The sequence below is a fragment of the Phymastichus coffea genome, unplaced genomic scaffold, assembly GCF_024137745.1.
Source record: "Phymastichus coffea isolate CEN01 unplaced genomic scaffold, Cenicafe_Pcof_1.1 PCOF00179, whole genome shotgun sequence".
In the NCBI taxonomy this organism is placed as follows: Eukaryota; Metazoa; Arthropoda; class Insecta; order Hymenoptera; family Eulophidae; genus Phymastichus; species Phymastichus coffea.
Window position 1 is genome coordinate 26359 of NW_026706990.1, and position 19834 is coordinate 46192.

The window sequence follows — 19834 nt, forward strand, 5'->3', positions numbered from 1 at the left end:
CGCACGCCACATCAGATCAAGCCACATCAGATCAACTCAGTAGGGGAGGGGGGAGTGCGTAGAACGCACCGGTATAACTCAGTAGGAGGAGGGGGAGGAGGTGATGCGCGCATAGGAATCAAATCAGTAGGAGAGGGGGAAGAACGCACGCCACATCAGATCAACTCAGTAGGGGAGGGGGGAGTGCGTAGAACGCATCGGTATAACTCAGTAGGAGGGGGGGGGGGAGGTGAGTCGACAGCGCACGGGCCGATCGGGAGGGGGGGGGGGGGGGGAGTGAGGTGAACATGCACACACCTCAACTCACACGCTTCAACTCAGTGAGCTAGTACCCCTCTGAGTTGATGCCCCTCTAGTTTACCTACTACCATCTAATGTTCCAACATTATGGTCAGTGTTATCAAATATAAATTGAACAAATGGACTATCAATATGTTGAATCGGCGGATTAATGATTACTGCGGCTTCATATAATTGAATAGATGCATATGATGCGCTGACTCCAAATTTCGAAAGAAGGTCAATTGCAATTCTCGATCCCGTTTTTCTATAAACATACATTCCAACAGCTAGTTGTAAGTTTGAAAGAAAATATCTCGGACGTAACTGAGCCACTATACTATGCGCAATCATGTCTATTTTCGCGTGAGTTTCTTCAGTACTTTTCTTTTTTGCTTTATCAAGTAACAGATCATAGAGGAAATTTTGTAATAACTCTGGAATCTCTGAATTGACGTTATCAAGAAAATTTTCAGCTGGTGGGTATGTTGAATTCTCGTATTTTGCGTTTATAATATCAAATTTCAAAATTTCTGCAGCAAAATGTATAATAGCATTCTTTTCGAAATTGCTTATAGATTTTTTAGTGACCCAATCGCTACATGTTTGAGTCAAATCTATTTTTTGAAAATAAATAAGAGTTTCGCGACCACGATGTTTTAAAATATAAATATCATCATTGTATTTCTCTTCCAATCTGTTACAAAGTACTTTATTACTGATTTTTTCATTATTCAAACCTTGCAATTCCGATAAAGAAAAACGAAATTTACCACTTTCCTCCATGTACTCGTATATAGCTTCAAATACATCATCGTTCGATGGAGCATTAGGTGGTTGAGGGTTTTCGTTATGTATTTCGGGTACTGGTTCTGCAGTTTGTTCTGTTAAAGGCGCCTTTGAAGAATCATACAAAAAATGTTTGTAACACAAATAATGGTACTGAAAGTAATTTTCCCTAAATGGCGTATTAATTAGTCGGTTTGATACTGCTACGCCGAGTTCATCATTTCTTTTCGAAGCTTTTAGTACAAGATTATTATAAGTATATAGATGTTGTAAAGTAGATACTTTTTTGTGAATACGATCTAGTAGCTTGTTGCAAATAAAACAATACTCATCAAAATTGAACTCAATTGAAACGTTGGTTGCTGTAGGGAAATTTAGTGGAGGTAATTCCGATGAATCTCTCTTTCTCTTCTCCGTCAACTTTAACGCCGAATAACGTTTCCTACAACTCTCGTGAAATCTAACGCTTTCTTTTCCTTCCCATCGTTCATGAAGTCCATCTTTTCTGCATTGACTTTTGTTTATGAAAGTTTCGAGGCCTTTAGATTTCACAAGAGTAATTTTATCGGTACCGGTTTCTTGTAGTAGTGTACCACAGATAGTGCACATGTTTCCTTCCTCCATTATTAAAGTAAACTACAAATTATTATATATTACAAAATAAACGTATGATAAAAATCGGCATTGAAGTATCCATAGCAAAGAATCTCAAACATTGTATTATTCAAAAACATATCATTGGCATGTGGCATATCCGAAAAATTTCTGATTGATGGTAGCTTTCTAAAAAAATTGTTATTGTAACACCTGCGTTAACTTATTCTTTTTGTTTTCAAAAGTGAAACTCTTACTCGAGTTTTCAGCTTATTTAATGCTTTACTCAAGTTGTAGGGGATAATATTCTTTTTATTAGTCAAATATAAGGTTATTGAAATCGATTCACGTGCATCCCAAATTGAGATGCAATTTTGAAATTTTAAGTAAATATTCTCGAAAAAATATTTTATTTCTGATTTTCAATAAACCATTTTATTAATTTTTTAACCACGTAATCAAACATTTTTGTTCATCGTTTACGTTAAAAACTGCTCTTTTCTACATAAAAACTATTTAAACTGTATTTTAATCACTGAAAATCGAAATTTCGGAAAACAGCCTTTTTGTAAATCATTTGTAGGATACATACCCAAAATTTCAAACTCGCATCTCAATTTTGAATGCTAAAGGGTTACTTTAAAGTTGGAAAAATACAAATCTGGGCAAATGCAAGTTTTAAAAAAAATTTTCCATGTGCTACAATGTTATTTAAAATTTAAAGTAATCGTTTTTTGATATAAAAAATAATATAAAACAAATTTTTTTTCACCTACAATTTGGTAGAAAGCTACCTTCACCTAAGTAATTAAATCTTATTTAAATAGTAGTAGTGATTTTAACTATTCAATAGTTGATGATAGATAAGTTCAATTAATTGTTATTCGACGAGGATGCTGTAGCATTAAAACGAACTACTGATTGAACATTGTCAGAGTTAAGTGGAGCGGCATTTACGTTGTCGCCTTCTCTTTGGTTGGTCATATTAGCCGTATTTTCGCTTCTTACGTAGAATTTGCATGCATTAGGACACGATATGAGAATACACATTTTAAAAGCACTAAAAATACAATGATATACTCGTAGTTTGAATAATACATAAAGTATTGCAATTGTGGCAATACTATACATAGCATAATGAAAAGTGCTGTGACCAGTTTTAACCCAGGTTTTATACTTCCGATTTGATGTAATTATTTCTAATTCTTTCGAGAGATAATCTAAATTTTCTCCGTAATTATTTATTTCATTCAAGTCAACGGACTTAGATGTCAGTACAGGGAGTTTGAGGTCTGACATATTCAAAGCAATCTTTTCAATCGGCAGAAAATCAATTGTTATTTTATATTCTGATATTTTTATTTTTTTACCATGACTTCTGGGTAAATATACATGGTATGGAGAGTACGCTTTACAATCTGAATCAAGTTGAAATATTTGAGGTTTACTAATGGACACCGACATACCAATAGACATTCCACAATTGATCTGGATATTTTCTGACTCGTTTCCTGGTAAGATATACCAACTAAACCCGTCATTTAATGCCAAAACAAAATCAGATTGCAACTTGAAATATTTTCTAGAACACCCTTTATCGTCTTTGTATCTTATCAAACGGTCATAGCAACTTTCATCTCTACCGAATTTATACATGGCCGATGTTATTTCGCAAATTTGAATATCATTAGCAGGTATACAATTTTTCAAGTCGATTTCAGAATACTCTGTAAATGTTGAATCAATAGCAATAGGTTCATTTTTAATACCATCAAATATGTAATACTGTGCCCACCCAGACATAGGTATCGGTGTAAATTTGTACACAGTATAATCAGCACCAGTTGGTATCGGTGTTTGAATTTTAAATATGAGCCGAGTACCAGATAAAACAACATTAATCTTACTTAATTTCATGTAGAAAATATAATAATTGTTTGTTAAGGGAAACAGTAATTGCTGGTAAAAATTCTTTTTAGCAATCTTACTAAGAGCGACCAGGAAATTTGTTGGTGATATCAATCTTGGGGACACAACTCCCAATTTTCCGTCGTTAACTGACTCATAAACTAAATTAACGTTTTCATTTATATCTGCAATGTGCATTTCTGTATCAGTTATGCAATCCATCATTCTACTATTAAATTGTAGTCGGAAATTACCTTGAAAAGCAAGACTAACCGTAGCATTCAAATACATAAGGCTTTCTCGGTAGTAATCATTCAAATCAACAAATTTCCGGAGAGTTCTTTGCATAATTGCGGTTTGATTATTTACAAGTACTGCTATATTCCTAGCTCTACTATACACGGCGTCTATTTGTTGATTGATTCTTTCAGCATCACTTGATGACATAGTACCAAATACATAATGTAGCCCTTCCCCAACGAAATCGAATAATCCTCTTTTTTCTCTTTTCTCATAACCTAAAGAAAGTAGTGACTTGATTTCACGTTCGATTTTCTGAAATTTGTTGCGGAGTGTTTTCAAAGTTGAAGTATGAAAACAGTAAAATATATGTTGAGAACACTGATTTTCAAGATATTCTATAATTATATTCAGCTTTTCTGCGCTGTTTACGAGGTCGTTAATATCAACGAAATGTATTGTTGTCCAAATTTCATGGTATAGTCTAGCTTTAAATAATTCTTCTTGTAATATAGGCGTGCTAACAGGTATCAAATTATATTTTTCGAATCCGTGTGAATATACTATAATAGACAATGAAAAAACAAGTAAGCGCAACATCTGAAACAGTAAAATTTATACATTCTAGTTTGTCTCCTGAATTTCAGTTTACTGAGTATTATAATGATATCTATTCAGAACCGTTAATTGCCCATATTTTCTAACATCGTTAAATCTATATTGGTTATGAAAAGTATGTAAACAATTTTGTCTAATTTTTGTTTTGTTTTGAATATTAATTTCAGCAATGTCATTCGAATATAATAGGTTACAATTTTTTTTCTCGCTATATACGTAAAAATCAAATTGAGTAACCTATTTTTCTCACGTATAAAAAACATAAACTTTCCAGTAATTACATAAATATATTTATTGAATTAGGAAAATGAACAAATCATTGATAGCATTGGATAGTTCAACTCTCCAATTTTCCAATAGTTACTATAAAAAATGTGATAACTTACATTTCAATAAGACCATCAGCCTTTGGAATAAAAACGTTTTTCCGAAAATAATTTTCAAAGTTGGCTCACAATGTTTTTAATATTTATTTTCATTGAAAATAATCACAAATCTGATGAAACCACGATTTTATCGATTTTTAAGTCGAATTTTCATATCATTCAAATATAATGATCAAATACCAAAGAAAGGAATTTTCTATAAAAGGCAATTACTTGGTTGCTGTTATGATTATCGCGATGAATTTTTGTACGAAACACGCGCGATTATTACATGTAAAGCGTGGAAAATGTACATTGAGTAAACATTGTTTATCGCCAAAAAATGAACATATTTTTATAAAAAAGAACGTACTGCATTTTTGCCATAGTATACTTTATAATTTGACTGTTCATTCTGTTTGTCTGAATTGTTTAACACAGTTACTAAAAGCGATACAGTGAAGCAGTCTGCACGAATGCAGATCACAATTGCGTAGCTGGACAGTATGAATTGAAAAAATTTACAAATTCATATTGAACCATTTGGAATGAAATGGAATTGTGACCTCACCTGTACCTGGACTGTTTTAATGTATCGTTTACATTTGGCTGTTTTGATAGTGGACAGAAATTTCAATACTGTTCTATACGTAAAGGAAGATCAAGGAATACAGTGAAACAAATTTATTTAAAATCTAGATTGTACCGTGTCGAAATGCTAATAAAAAATACCGACTCACCGTTTATTTTTCATGTCAAAAGTTGACATCTTCACGCGTATTTCACAAAGATAATTCATCGCGATATTTGTCATAGTAAACGACTGCTACAAATTCAACATAAAATTTGTTGTTTCTTTGTGAACGTTATTTTCATCTCCGCAAATTGCAAAAAACATGGTGTAGCTACTGGAAAATTGTGGTAAGTAGAAAATACGCAAATGCTTACTGCATTTTTAATTTTGATTTCAATAATAAATATTGAGACTCTTTGCTTTGAATACTAAAATAATTGTATTGTACCCAAATGAAAAGAATCTAGTAAATATCAAAATATTCTCATCAGATTTTCAAATTGAATACAAAAAGCTCAGACAATCGACTATTGAAAAATATTTTTGACAGCTACTTTTAATCTAATTATAACCAAATATAAAAAAAAAATTGTTCCTTAACAATAACAATAACTAAAATAATTTAAAGCAGCTGCTTTAAACTTTTATAACATCCAAACTTCTTGAAACTTACAAAAAACTGTTATTCCAAAAAATATACTTTCGCGTGGGTACTGATTGTGAATATATAAAAAAAAATAATGTTCTACGTACTTTGAGAATCTTGTTGGCACAACACAAACTGATTTACACACAATTTAACGATGGTATTGAAAAAATATTTTTAAATGAAATTTTCGTTCAAGATATTGTAGATCGATATGACTTGCACGAGAAGCAGTGCGTTAATGAGCTTTGATACAGATCGTTCAAAAGCTGAAGTCATCTATTGCGAATGAAAAAATGATTACCGCATGGCGTTCCAATATATAAACATATCGTGGCGAAAAGTTTGGATATAGCTGCACCGTTTACGCTATTCTCACGTCGAACGAAGCGATGAAAAGGGAAACGCAATATTCATCTTTTAAACATTTCTATTTGATAATCATTTTGTCTTTTACAAAGTTATACATGCAACGTTATTTCAATTATTATCCTTGATTTAATGACAATAAAATAATATGAACATACAAATACACTTATCTATCTATTTCCATGCTAAGTATACGGAACTTTTATTCCTAGTGATGCTTATAAGAAAATAAACGCATCTTCTCTGGTGCTCTACATTATTTAGCACTCACACTCATACTTGACATTCGTTTAACAGCTCTTACCTTCTTGTTGCAGCTTTTAAAAAAATAAACGGACGTTGTTCTTCTGCTTAAAAAGAATTGTTTTAATTCGCTAGGGCCACTGCCGCCTTAACTTTGCCAAATTTCACGTATATAAATGTATTGACAATTTTCCCAGGAGCATACAAATTTGTTTTTCCTTTTGCGGAAAAAAGTGATTATATTTAGTATTTCAAAATTTTCGATTATGTAGAGAATTCTTGTTTTGACCATAGTGTGACGTCCGCCGTATATCTACATTTTTTATTTAAATATATATATTTATTAAAATCGAATGTCGCATACGCGTCATTTCGAAGATAAAGCAAAGCTGTCTCTTTCCCATGCCGAAAGAACCACTTTAAATATTTAGAATTGGGTGTATCTGGTCTATATCTCGAATCAGACGCAAGCCCAAGTCAGTCACGAGTAAACGACAATCATTATACGATCACACGTATTAAAAACGCAATAGAAATGAGGAAGAGAGTAATATAGGGCGTTGACTCATAGTCCGTATGTGATGCGCTTGTCGCCTAATGAGGGGAAAGACTTCCTCTCCTTGAGCGGAAGAAAGAGTATCGTCTCCAAATTATCTGGAGTAGGAAGTATTAACCGAGGCTATGAGTTAGTGCTCTCATATCGATTAGTTCGGTTCGATCTCAGCTTCCAAATCTGTTCAATCTCTTCTCGTTTTCACTAAATTCGTCGATCGAGATCCTTTGTAACAAAGTAAGTAAACAGTAATAAAATCATATTGACTATAAAATCTTTCTTTCATCTATAATTTCTTTCTTATACTGCTTTATCTAGTTTTCCTTCCAAGCGTGTACTAAGTGCTTGTAAAGCCGAGTACTGTTCACGCTATATTCCCAATTTTTCCAATCCTCCATAAGACTCCTTTGACGTGCGCCCTTTAATGTGCAGTACGAAAGGAGCAACTTATCCAATCCTATCTACCAACGCCTATCCCAATTAGGATATATAAAATAAATATAGATCGTTTGTTTTTCCCGGTTATTAGAGGCAAACTCTAGACCGAAATATACCTCGTATTAAAACTGTACGGCATCCTTGGATGTTATAATAGTTTCACTAATTAGCATTAAAAAATCAAGGTGCTACATCAAACAACGTTAATAAAACAAATATGCACAAAACATTATTCATTATTCGATAAACAAATGTAAAAAAAAGGCTGCGCAAAAGATTATTTCATCCAAATCGAAATAAAAAAAATGATAATTAAGGGGGATTTGAACTCACGACTGCAAAATAGAAAATATCAGTAGTGCGCCTTGCCCATCACGGCTATCAGTGTACTGAAAATTGATAGCATGTAAGTTACATATGTTTATCAGGGAGCATGTGAGTTTGGGAACATTGATTTGTGTTTGATCCGATTATTAATTGATCAATTACACTGTACTTATGCTAAAAATATCGAAACATAAATTTTGTTTGCTAAATGTCAAAGCGCGAGAAGCTCAAAAATCCTGGCTGAGCTCAAGTTCGATAAAATACTTTTTTATTTTAATTCATCTTTTTTATACTTTTATAAAATAATGAATAGGATATAAAATGGCAATTGAAGTGACACTCGAGTTTCTACAAGTTTATATACTTTGTACATAAAAAATAAAAATAAAATTGTATGTAGATGTAAAGAGTATAATTGATTGTGGTAAACTAAGTTGCGAATAAATGGGCAGCAGTTTTTAATTTTGTTTGAAATATTTAGAATCCTTTCGACGTGTTAAAGATTATCGTATAGCATTCCAATTATAGGACACGAGTTGTACAAATAAATAATACAGAGCGCCGTTGCTAACTTTTTTATAGACAATCAAATTCATCTCATTGTATAAACAGTTGATTATACCTCCAAAAAAAGTTTATTTGTATATCGATGAAAACCTTTTTATTATCGTTATTATATTTGTGTGTAAAAAAGAAAAAAATATAAACTGTGTTGTTTAACATTCGTGCAATGTATCTTTATAAGATATGGAGAGAGTAATTGATTATTATCAACTATGCATTGCTAGGGTTTTTTTATTTTGTTATTGAAAATTGAAATCCCCTCAATATGGTAAGGATAGTCATATAATATAGAACGCCAGAAAATGTTGTTAATTTTTTATGGAAAAGTCAATTTCTATGTTATGTTTTTATTTCATTTTTATCTAATCAATGGTAAAATGTAAAATTATATTGATTCTATAACTATAAAAGACAAAATCCTTTTTAAATAGAAATTTATGACAAATGAATATTGCTTTTTATCAATATACCAGTATACATTTGAAAGTAACGTAAACTGTGAAGTGGTTAAATTATATCCACTTAGTGACCTCATATATAAACATATACTGTCACGAAGTGTTTATATACTTGAACGCTAGAGTATATATACCGATATCGATAAAAGAAGCAATATTCACTTGTCATAAATTTGTATTTAAAAATGATTTTGTCTTTTATAGTTAGAATCGCTATTCTTTTAAATTTTACCATTGATTACATAAAAATAAAATAAAAACACAACATAAAAATGGACTTTTCCTTAATAAATTAACAACATTTTCTGGCGTTCTATATTATATGACTATCCTTACCATATTGAGGGGATTTCAATTTTTGATACCAAAATAAAAAAACCCTAGCAATGCATAGTTCATAATAATTAATTACTCTCTCCATATCTTATAAAGATACATTGCACGAACGTTGAACAACACAGTTTATATTTTTTTTCTTTTTTACACACAAATATAATAACGATAAAAAAAAAGTTTTTCATCGATATACAAATAAACTTTTTTTGGAGGTACAATCAACTGTTTATACAATGAGATGAATTTGATTGTCTATAAAAAAGTTGGCAACGGCGCTCTGTATTATTTATTTGTACAACTCGTGTCCTATAATTGGAATGCTATACGATAATCTTTAACACGTCGAAAGGATTCTAAATATTTTAAACAAAATTAAAAACTGCTGCCTATTTATTCGCAACTTAGTTTACCACAATCAATTATACTCTTTACATCTACATATAATTTTATTATTATTTTTTATGTGCAAAGTATATAAATTTGTAGAAACTCGAGTGTCACTTCCATCGCCATTTTATATCCTATTCATTATTTTATAAAAGTTTGAAAAAGATGAATTAAAATAAAAAAGTATTTTATCGAAATCGAGAAAATAAAATAATCGAGCGGGATTCGATCCCACGACCGCAAAAACAAATGTAGCATGTACGTACTTTAACCATCACGACTATCGACGAACTGGATTATCAAAGTATGAAAGTTACATATGTTTATCAAGGAACATGTGGGCTTATGATTAAATTATGTGCTTGACCCGATCGTTAATTAATCAATTACCTCGTACTGATGTTAAAAATAAAAGCAAAGGAATTTGTTTGTCTCAAAACGCGACAGCCTCAACAATCGCCGCTGAGCTCCGAAAGCCCGAAATGCTTTTCGAGCAAATAGAGTCAGCAGCGTGTCTCCCCTCTCGCCCGAGGATCTAAATTTTCAGATTAGTTAGAGGACTAATTTTTCAGATTAGTTGCAAAGAGAGAATCCTAAAAGATCATAATAAGACTTGTTTCCGACCACCGCTCCATCGCCGGCCACCAAATATCGAAAATAAATTCAAGCGCGCGTACATGCACGTTTCCCCTCTTCGGCTGCTATAGGCCGACGATTGCCGAGTGTCGTCGACTATCTGCACACGCTTGAAGGGGCGGCGGAGGAGAGCGAAACTATACTGCGCCTTCCCCAGCCTTCCCCTTCTACCTTATTCACGTAAAGTTTCTAATTTATTTTTTATCCCAACATTTTCCACTCATCGATGTCCGGTTAAACATTGTTTCTGATGTAAAATTTCACGCTCTTTCGATTGGTGCATGTTATTTTGTCGTACGTTCAGCCGTTCGCGAGATACAGGCGAAAACAAGTTTCAAACGTGATTTTCTCATAGAACCCCTGGACCTAGAACTCTGCAAATTTCAGAATCGTCTTTTTCGACCTCAATTTACCATATATCAAAAATGCATCCACTTCCGTGACAAAAACATTTCAGGCCTATTTTTACTGGACCTTATTTTTACTGGACTACAATAAGCCAATCGCATTTGACTTGCGTATAGCGCGCGCCTGCGCATTGTCAGATATTAGACACCATTGGCATACCGCGGAGTCTTAACTAAGAGACCCACCGCCATCTAGTAAACTGAACTGGATATTAGACACTGTATAGTTTAACTACAGATGCTATTTTGAGGTCAGTTTGAGGTTAGATCACGTTTGCTGTCGTGTATGTTTATTATAATATATCCGTCATTTATTCATGAAAATTCGAAATTGTTTCAAATTCATACGGCTCTGTTTTTGATAAAGTATTATTTTTTACTTGTTGAACAATAACCCTAGTTAATCATGGGAGTACCAGCATTTTTCCGGTGGCTTAGTCGAAAATATCCATCTGTAATAATCGAGTGCATAGAAAACAAGGTTTGTACAAACACATTTTTATCATACTATTTAAATTACGCTAATAATGATTATATATATAATGTATAAATAGCCTGTTACTGTTGATGGAGTTCAAGTACCAGTCAATACATTAGAACCCAATCCAAATGGTGTAGAATTTGATAACTTGTATCTAGATATGAATGGTATTATACATCCTTGTACACATCCTGAGGATAAGTAAGTTTTCACATAAATATTTGAAACTATAGTTTTGATGCTTAAATAGCAGTGTCACTTAACAAGGAATAACATTTCAGGCCTGCTCCAAAAAATGAGGATGAAATGATGGAGGCTATCTTTGAGTGTATTGATAGATTATTTCGGATAGTAAGACCTCGTAAATTACTATATATGGCTATTGATGGTGTTGTAAGTAATATAATAGTTTCTCAACTCTTTGTTGTATAGAAAATATTCATTTTTTTTAAGTCAATTTTATAATTTAAGTATTTTGAAAGTTATTACAATTAACAACTTTTCACGTAGGCACCAAGAGCAAAAATGAATCAACAAAGATCTCGACGATTCAGAGCATCTAAGGAAACAAGTGAAAAACTAACTGAAATTGCAAGAATTAGATCAGAGTTAGCATTAAAGGGAGCTTTCTTACCTCCAGAAAAGCCAAAAGAAGATCACTTTGATAGTAACTGTATTACACCTGTAAGTAATATTAGAAGTAAATAATTTTTAAATATCTTTGTTTTATTATTTTGTATTTTATTGCATTAGGGTACTCCATTCATGGCTCGTCTATCTGCTTGTCTACATTACTATATACACGATAGGTTGAATAATGATCCAGGTTGGAAAAATATCAAAGTTATTCTCAGTGATGCTAATGTTCCTGGTGAAGGAGAGCATAAAATCATGGATTATATTAGAAAACAAAGAGGTTTAAACATATTTGTATTTTCTAAACAAATAAATCTATGTTAGCTTATGATTTTAGTTAAAATAAACCAATTAATTTAATATAGTTCCTAGTATTTTAATGTTATTGTCAACGTATCAAATCTGAATTTTATTTTTAGCACAACCTGATCATGACCCAAATACGCAACATGTACTCTGTGGAGCAGATGCTGATTTGATCATGTTAGGATTAGCAACACATGAGCCTAATTTCACTATTATTCGTGAAGAATTCAAACCAAATAAGCCAAGACCTTGTGATATTTGTGGTCAGTTGGGTCATGATATGCAAGATTGCCTTGGTGCAGAACCAAATCAAAAAGAAGAAGAGAAGATTTTTGGTTCTGAATGTCAATTCATATTTGTGCGATTGAATGTGCTTCGAGAATATTTGGAACGAGAGTTACAGATGCCAAATTTACCTTTCAAATATGAATTTGAAAGAGCAATAGATGATTGGGTGTTTATGTGTTTTTTTGTAGGAAATGATTTCCTGCCTCATCTACCTTCTTTAGAAATCCGCGAAAATGCTATAGATAGACTTGTTAATTTGTACAAAAAAACTGTTTATAAAACTGGGGTACAAATGAAATCATAATTTTTCAATAGCAAGAAATGTATTTGTCAGTTTTTTACATAATTGATTTGATTTTTCAGGGATTTTTGACCAATAGTGGTGATGTAAATTTAGATAGAGTCCAACTAATTTTATCTGATCTTGGGAATGTTGAAGATGAAATTTTTAAAAAACGTCAACAAAATGAGCTGGCATTTAAAGCACGAGAAAAAAATAAGAAAAGAAGAATGGAAGCGATTAGTAATTATAAGCCAAGCTGGACTCCCATGGGTCAATTTGCACCAAATGTAATTAACGTTTAATCATTATATTCTGTATCAATAAATATAAAATAATTAAATGTTTATGTTTTAGCCACTGGGTAAAGAAGTGAAGCCAGTACAAAATGCACGATATGAAGCTTTTCAAATGCGTATGCAAGGCAGAAACTATAACACATACTCGGTCGAACGTGCGTTGCAAGGTACCAATGCTACCTTGGCTCTTGATCGAATGATTGTTCCTGCGGTACGTACAAAACAGTCAACGTTAATTATATTTCTGAAATATTGAAATACATTTGTAAACGTTAGTTTCATTATTGTAGAGTGGTACTTCTAGTAATAGAAGCGATAACAAAGGTCAAAAACGTAAGCACGACGAAGTTGAAGAAGAAGAAAAGGATGATCAAGCACACGATGAAGTCCGACTGTGGGAAGATGGTTTCAAAGACAGATATTATGAATCTAAATTTGACGTATTACCAGAAAACTTAGCATTTAGGTGAGTGTAAATAATTTTTGTTGACAGTATTTGTTACAACCATCGATCGTTAATTTTCATTATTTTGCAGAAACAACGTCGCTCTTCAATACGTAAGGGGCTTGTGTTGGGTATTGCGTTATTATTATCAAGGTTGTGCATCATGGAAATGGTATTTTCCATATCATTATGCTCCATTCGCCAGTGACTTTGTCAACATAGGTGGCTTGTCAACCGAATTTGAAAAGGGAACTGTACCAGTAAGTATCCTAAGTTTCTTTTAATGTATAAAAATTCATGAATAATATCCTTTTACTACAATAATGTAAGATGATAATATTTATTGCATAACAATAATTATTTTATTATTCAGTTCCGACCTTTAGAGCAGTTAATGGGAGTATTTCCAGCTGCTAGTTGTAAACATGTTCCAGAGCCTTGGGCAAAATTGATGAAAGACCCGGTCAGTTTTTTTAATATATAGAAAAAAATCAAATCTATTGACATTTAATTTTAAAAAATTCATTAAGCTTACAAAATAAAACATTATAACTTGCAGAGATCTACTATTATCGATTTCTATCCTGAAGATTTCAAAATTGATCTCAATGGAAAGAAATTCGCTTGGCAAGGAGTAGCTCTACTGCCGTTTGTCGAAGAAGACAGACTTTTTAAAGCATTAGAGCCATATTACGATTTATTAACTCCTGCAGAAAGTAAGAAAAGCGAATTTTCAAGAAACAGTAAAAGCTTCAGTAATTTATTTAAACTGTTATTTTAGAGAGGCGAAATGTTCGAGGTGACGATAGACTTTATGTTGGACCAGATAACAAAGGCTATCAATTCCTTCAAGGCCTGTATGAAAATAAAATAGGTTACGATAACGAAGTTGAAATTTGTATAGATGGTATGCGAGGAACCGTTTTACTGGCTCATGATTGTGTAGGAATTGGAGCCACACTTCCTTCACCTATCAATACACTGCCAGTTAGAAATAATCAAGTTATTTGGTATATAGCTTTTCAAATGATATTTTGTACTGCCGTCAAAACGATTACATGCTTACATTTTTTTGTTTTGTAGTGTAAGATTTAGGGATCCTAAATATTCTGACGACTACATGTTCCCTGCCAAACGTTTGCAAGGAGCTGAAGAGCCACCACGAGTTCTCAAGCCTCAAGATTTTGAGCAGATGAATAGAGGAAACAATGATTGGAAACCTCAAACTGGATTTGTTCCTTCGAACAAGGTTGCAATGTTGGGTGATGCAGGTCACCGAATGCTAGGGTACAATTCTTTTGTTTTCATTTTAATTAAATTGAATTGATTAAAAGTATATTTAATTTTAAACAATCGTTTCTTTAAAGGCGTAACATAAATAATTCAAATCGGCAACCAGGAGTTTACGGTCATGTACCACCACCTGCATCTTTACAACATTCTAGTAGAGGTGCGTAAACATACATAAAAATATATGATATATAAAGGTCACCAAAACATACCTGCATCTATCGATTCACCGAACGTAAATTTGACCTAAAATTTACTTTATCATACTAAATTCAAACAAGCGTAACAAATTACCGCAATCCATATAGCTTAATTTTGTAAATGACGTAAATAAATAGAAAGTAATAAGATAGTTATGACTTTGAAAATTATAAATAAGACTAGTATTTATGTGCGATTATAATTAATTAATGATTATACGGTAAATTCTAAAGTCGAATTCCCGTCGAATAGTTAAAATAATGTATAGAAGTATAATATTAGATTTTCCGTACATCCTATTTATTGAAATTATGAATACTTTTTAAATCTACGATATCTTTCATCAATCTTTTATTAAAACAATATGTGGATTATAGGTTACCAGAGCGGCTACTCATCAGATCGTCAGAAAGATTCAAGGAACCATCCTGGTTATCAGACAGGAAATTTAAGACAGAATTCCTACCAGACAGTGGGGCCATGGGCTGGTGGCTATACTACAAATAGTTATCAGCCACAGCAGTCTTATCAGTCGTATCAACAGCGAGGTTATCATCAACAAATGCAACAATCTGGGCAGCAAAGAATTGTGAGACCCTTTCAAAATCAACATCAGCAAGATCGTAATTTTAATCAAGTAAGTGTTTGAAAAAATGCTGCATTGTCAAATTCTCTCTGACTTTGATATTTTTTTTCTATAACATTGGTAATTCTTTAGTCACAAAGAAATCGAGGAAACAACAGACCTGGTGGTAGTGGTGGTAATAGGCGTCGCTAAACAATAGTACATCCTAGGAACCATCGTCAGTCGTTAAATGTCACGTCATGTAATGCACACATGATTTCTACAGTGTGTAACTAGGATACTCATCGTGAAGATAATAACGTTGCTGTAAAATATTAATGATTATTGTAATTATAATTTATATTGTGTCAATATCAGTTTGGAAAATCGTTCGTTATGGAAAAGTATGTGACAGTGATTCACAATTATTGTACATTTTACGTAATTATGTCTACTCTATCAGAGTACTATACTGTTTAACGAGTAGACGTTTTGAATCTTGATAAAATATTTGGACGTAATTTGATTTAGTTTTTCACGTATTTTATTTGACGAATGAAAGTGTAAGAAAATCATGATTTTTAAATCTTACAACAATTTATGTGAGTATGGTGAACTAAAAGAAAATTTATTTCATATAGTAACTTCGTAAGAATTAAATATGAATTAAATATTCATTCCACTAATATGATTGTAATACACAACAATAACTTTCATTAACTTAGTATATAATTAGTCTATCTCTGTATTGTAATTTTCACGTGACAAAATTAATTTTTAGAATTATATTGCAACGTGTATACTGATTATTCAAAAAGTGAATGCGCATTTAAAAGCAGATTATAGAAAACAACAAAAAAGAAAAAATTAAACTTATGTTTGTATAAAATTGTCAACATAAATATGTATTTTGTTAAGAATAATTTAATATTGTTCTTAATGAAACAATGATGAAGTAAATATATACATGATATTTCTTTAAAAATTATTTTATATTATTATTGTTAGCCAATCCATACAAAATAATTATTTTTATATTATCTTTGATCTTTCAAGAATCAGTGTTTTTGAAATGGTTTCTTATTGTCGTGGAATCTTTAATTTTTAATTTTCTGAAAACAAATTATTTTTAAACTCATTCATTGTTATTTTGATATCAAATTAAGAATGAATATTTTAATGGAACTCATGCAATTTCAGCCATCTAGTTCAATTTTCAAATCAAATTTTTTTTAATAATTTTGTTCATTCGTAGCTTTGAATGGATTGATATAAAAAATGTATACATAACTATATGAGCAGAAAAAACAACTATAGATACTGTAAAACATTTAATAAATGGTTGTATAAAAAACGTCTATACTCGAAATGCAGTGAAATACGTTAGAAAATAAAATTTGTATCTCTTTCAATGATCTCAAACGGTAAGTATTGAGACATGTAAGTATGTATGAAGTATCGAATAAGTGATATACGAAACATGAATACATACATGTACGATTACTGCCAAGTAGGCGTATCACTGAACCGAAAATAAAGGGTATACATGTTTTTAAGAAACGAATACCAAGCAATTACAAGCTGATTGGAATAGCGAGAATAGTGGACGTGCGACAATGAAAGAAGAGGTACTTAGCACGTGGCGGGATTCTCCGTATTTTTGTTTTATCGATAGGCGACCGCCAACGTCACATCCATTGCAAATTGAATACAAAAACATAAAAGAAAACTAGCACGCGCCGCGTGGTATTGTTTTGATCGTTTGCCGCCAAGCTCACCCCGCGGGCATACGACAACGTCAGCGTAATCACCCTCGAATTGTTTTTCCATTTCTGAGTACATACAAGTGGCTCCGTGGGGACAAAGCTCAAAGAGATGGAGAAATACTGCTGAATTCGAGGATGCTGCTGGTTGGCTACCTGTTTTATATTTCTACTAACAATATATTCGGCGGAAATGATGTGCTTGTTGAAAAATATCAATTAACGGCATTTTTCCCAGTTGCAAAATTTGATAGAAATTATCGAACGACAAATAAATGTATTAAGCGTATCGTATCGACCAATTTTTTAAATGTATATTTATGAAAAGTAAGCGCTAGAAAAAGGTAAGTTTATATAGTACGTAAGTAAAAAATAAGTCGCACATTAGAAGTAAAGCTTTTTATCTGAATTAGGAAATTCTTTGAACAAACTGTAAACTCTACCAAATTTAGTCTTTGAAATTAGTTGGATTAATATGAAAATAGTAATAGTATTGAATTTTCCGCTTTTAATTATCGGCTTTGAAAATATGAACATATTCACAAAATTATAAAATTGAACACGATTGAAGTGAAATGACAAGGTCAGCTCGTCAGAAGTGAATCGATGAAAAAAACTAAACTAGTGAAAAGTAGAGATGCCAGTGAAAGTAGGATGTCATATTGAAAAGTCATCGAGGATTGACGCAGTGCGGGGACTCATCGTTCTCGATCTCCGGATTAGCCGCGGGGCTGGTTCGTCACGTAGCGCGTGACTCCCAGTCGTTTCACTGTTTGGCACGTCGTCGTCGAACAAACGAGCGAGCGAGCAGTTCGTTCGTTTTGCCCAATTATAAAACAAACGCGGCGCACTCCGTAATTATCCAATTAGCAGATGTACCTCAGCCCCTTGTCGTCGTCCTTTCAGTTCGCGGCTACAGCCGTCACCCCTCTCGCCACCTCATCACTTCGTGCTCTCTCTCTCTCGGCTTATTTCTCTTTTCCTTTTGTTTTTTCTTTTCTATTCTTTTTTTATTGTTCCTCTTTCATTGGAAAATCTTTCCAATTTTTGAAAACTGCTTACTTTCTAAAATGTCCGCTTCCTCGATGGATCTCTTTGACAAGCCACCGTCTGACTAATATTTTACAATATTAGTCAGACAATAGCTAATTAGGCCGGAAGCGATTCGCGTCCTTTATTCAAAATAACTGTCAATTTAAAAGTCATCTTTCGAATTTCACACTAGTTCCTTTTGCAAATAATCTGAAATGCTGACTTAGATTTTTTTGCCACGAATCGTTTGATGCTAAACAACAATCTCAAAAAGCTCGGTTAATCCAGCCGTCACGAGTGCAATTATGTAACATTAACATATGTTGTACACTTGATAAAGAAAAAGAAGGTATCGGTAACTCGTAAAAAATGCGAATAATTAAAAATGAACTCGCCGTCGTCGACCGCTGGAAATCAACGAGCAGTGCACCAGCCAGCGCGAAAATCAAGTCACGAGTGTCAGCATTAATTCGAGTGGGCCGTGTAGAGTCGAGCTCCTGGAATTTTTTACGATGTTAATCTTCTTGTTACATGCACGCTGCATTTTCGTATGCTACACACACGACTAGGGAGATATACTTCTCGAGGGTGTTTATGCCATTTGTTGCGCCTCGTGCATTCAAATAAATCATTGTAAAAATGTGAAGGCGGATCGTCGCAGATGCCAGCGTTCACTCTGATCACATCTACGTACACTAGTCAGCAAAAACTAATAATCCTGCACGGCATCGAAAAAGACGGAAAAGTTGGAAAGGCGATACATCGCGATGTTGTCGCTACGGGAATAACAAAGCGCAAGTAATAACAAGTGCGCGAGAGCGGGTTATATTGACGTGAACGCTTAACAGCGTATTAATTACGCGATGATAAGCCGTCGTTAATGCCCATAGAAAGCAAACAAACGTCGCACGCTCGGCGAAAAAGCAAATAGCCGGGGGGCTCATAACGAGACTCCGCTCTCGGAGGCGAGAGCGAGTTGGCCGAGGCCAATGCGCACGTGCGCGCCCCGTAGCGGCGCTCGTATCCGGCAAAAACAACAGGGGGATGGATAGCGGTCAGCGCCGCGCCGTTCCATGATTTATATTGCGGGACGTAAACGCCAGCCGCAGCCCGGACAGCCGCTTTTATAACTTTTTGGCCCCGCGCCCCCTCCCCTCTCCGTCTACCGCCGCGCTCGCGCCAACTTTGCCTCTTACCCCTCGTTTTTCTCGCATTAGCCATTTTCCTCGGTTAGCTGTTGCGGAGCTAGCCTCGGAAGTCGACCATTTTCTCGCGGAAATGTCTGCGAGCGCATTCACGCAAAGTTTCTCCAAGCAGTCTTGACGAACAATGCGAAAGAGAGCATAAGAATTGTTAGGTAATCAGAATCACGCAAAACTTCGTTGCATTGCTCTGCTAAAAACAAAGGTGCTGAATACTCGTAATTTAATTTGCGATCGATGGCTGTAATAAAATCTGTACTATATTTGTTATATTATTATTTTAAAGCCGTACTTTATAAAGGCAATAACTGGTAC

General features: G+C 33.4%; 2 protein-coding genes across 5 annotated transcripts; one reads left to right on the top strand and one right to left on the bottom strand.

The window, feature by feature from the left end:
• Positions 1–357: 357 nt before the first annotated feature.
• Positions 358–1692, bottom strand: LOC131673477 (uncharacterized). The gene has a single exon (XM_058951496.1). The coding sequence runs from the start codon at positions 1690–1692 to the stop codon at positions 358–360; it is 1335 nt and encodes a 444-aa protein (XP_058807479.1).
• Positions 1693–10916: 9224 nt separating this feature from the next.
• On the top strand, positions 10917–16404 carry LOC131673468 (5'-3' exoribonuclease 2 homolog). 4 transcript variants are annotated; one of them, XM_058951485.1, is made up of 18 exons: positions 10917–10982; positions 11132–11212; positions 11286–11413; positions 11494–11605; positions 11723–11896; positions 11966–12128; positions 12268–12728; positions 12806–13012; positions 13080–13232; positions 13312–13487; positions 13558–13726; positions 13840–13929; positions 14026–14182; positions 14248–14476; positions 14550–14753; positions 14834–14916; positions 15335–15594; positions 15676–16404. In XM_058951485.1, the coding sequence occupies exons 2-18, from the start codon at positions 11138–11140 to the stop codon at positions 15733–15735; spliced, it is 2901 nt and encodes a 966-aa protein (XP_058807468.1). In that variant the 5' UTR covers positions 10917–10982; positions 11132–11137; the 3' UTR covers positions 15736–16404. The 4 variants fall into 4 exon arrangements, with proteins under 4 accessions (XP_058807468.1, XP_058807470.1, XP_058807469.1 ...); XM_058951487.1 differs by having other exon boundaries at positions 10965–10993; XM_058951486.1 differs by having other exon boundaries at positions 10979–11015.
• Positions 16405–19834: the final 3430 nt, after the last annotated feature.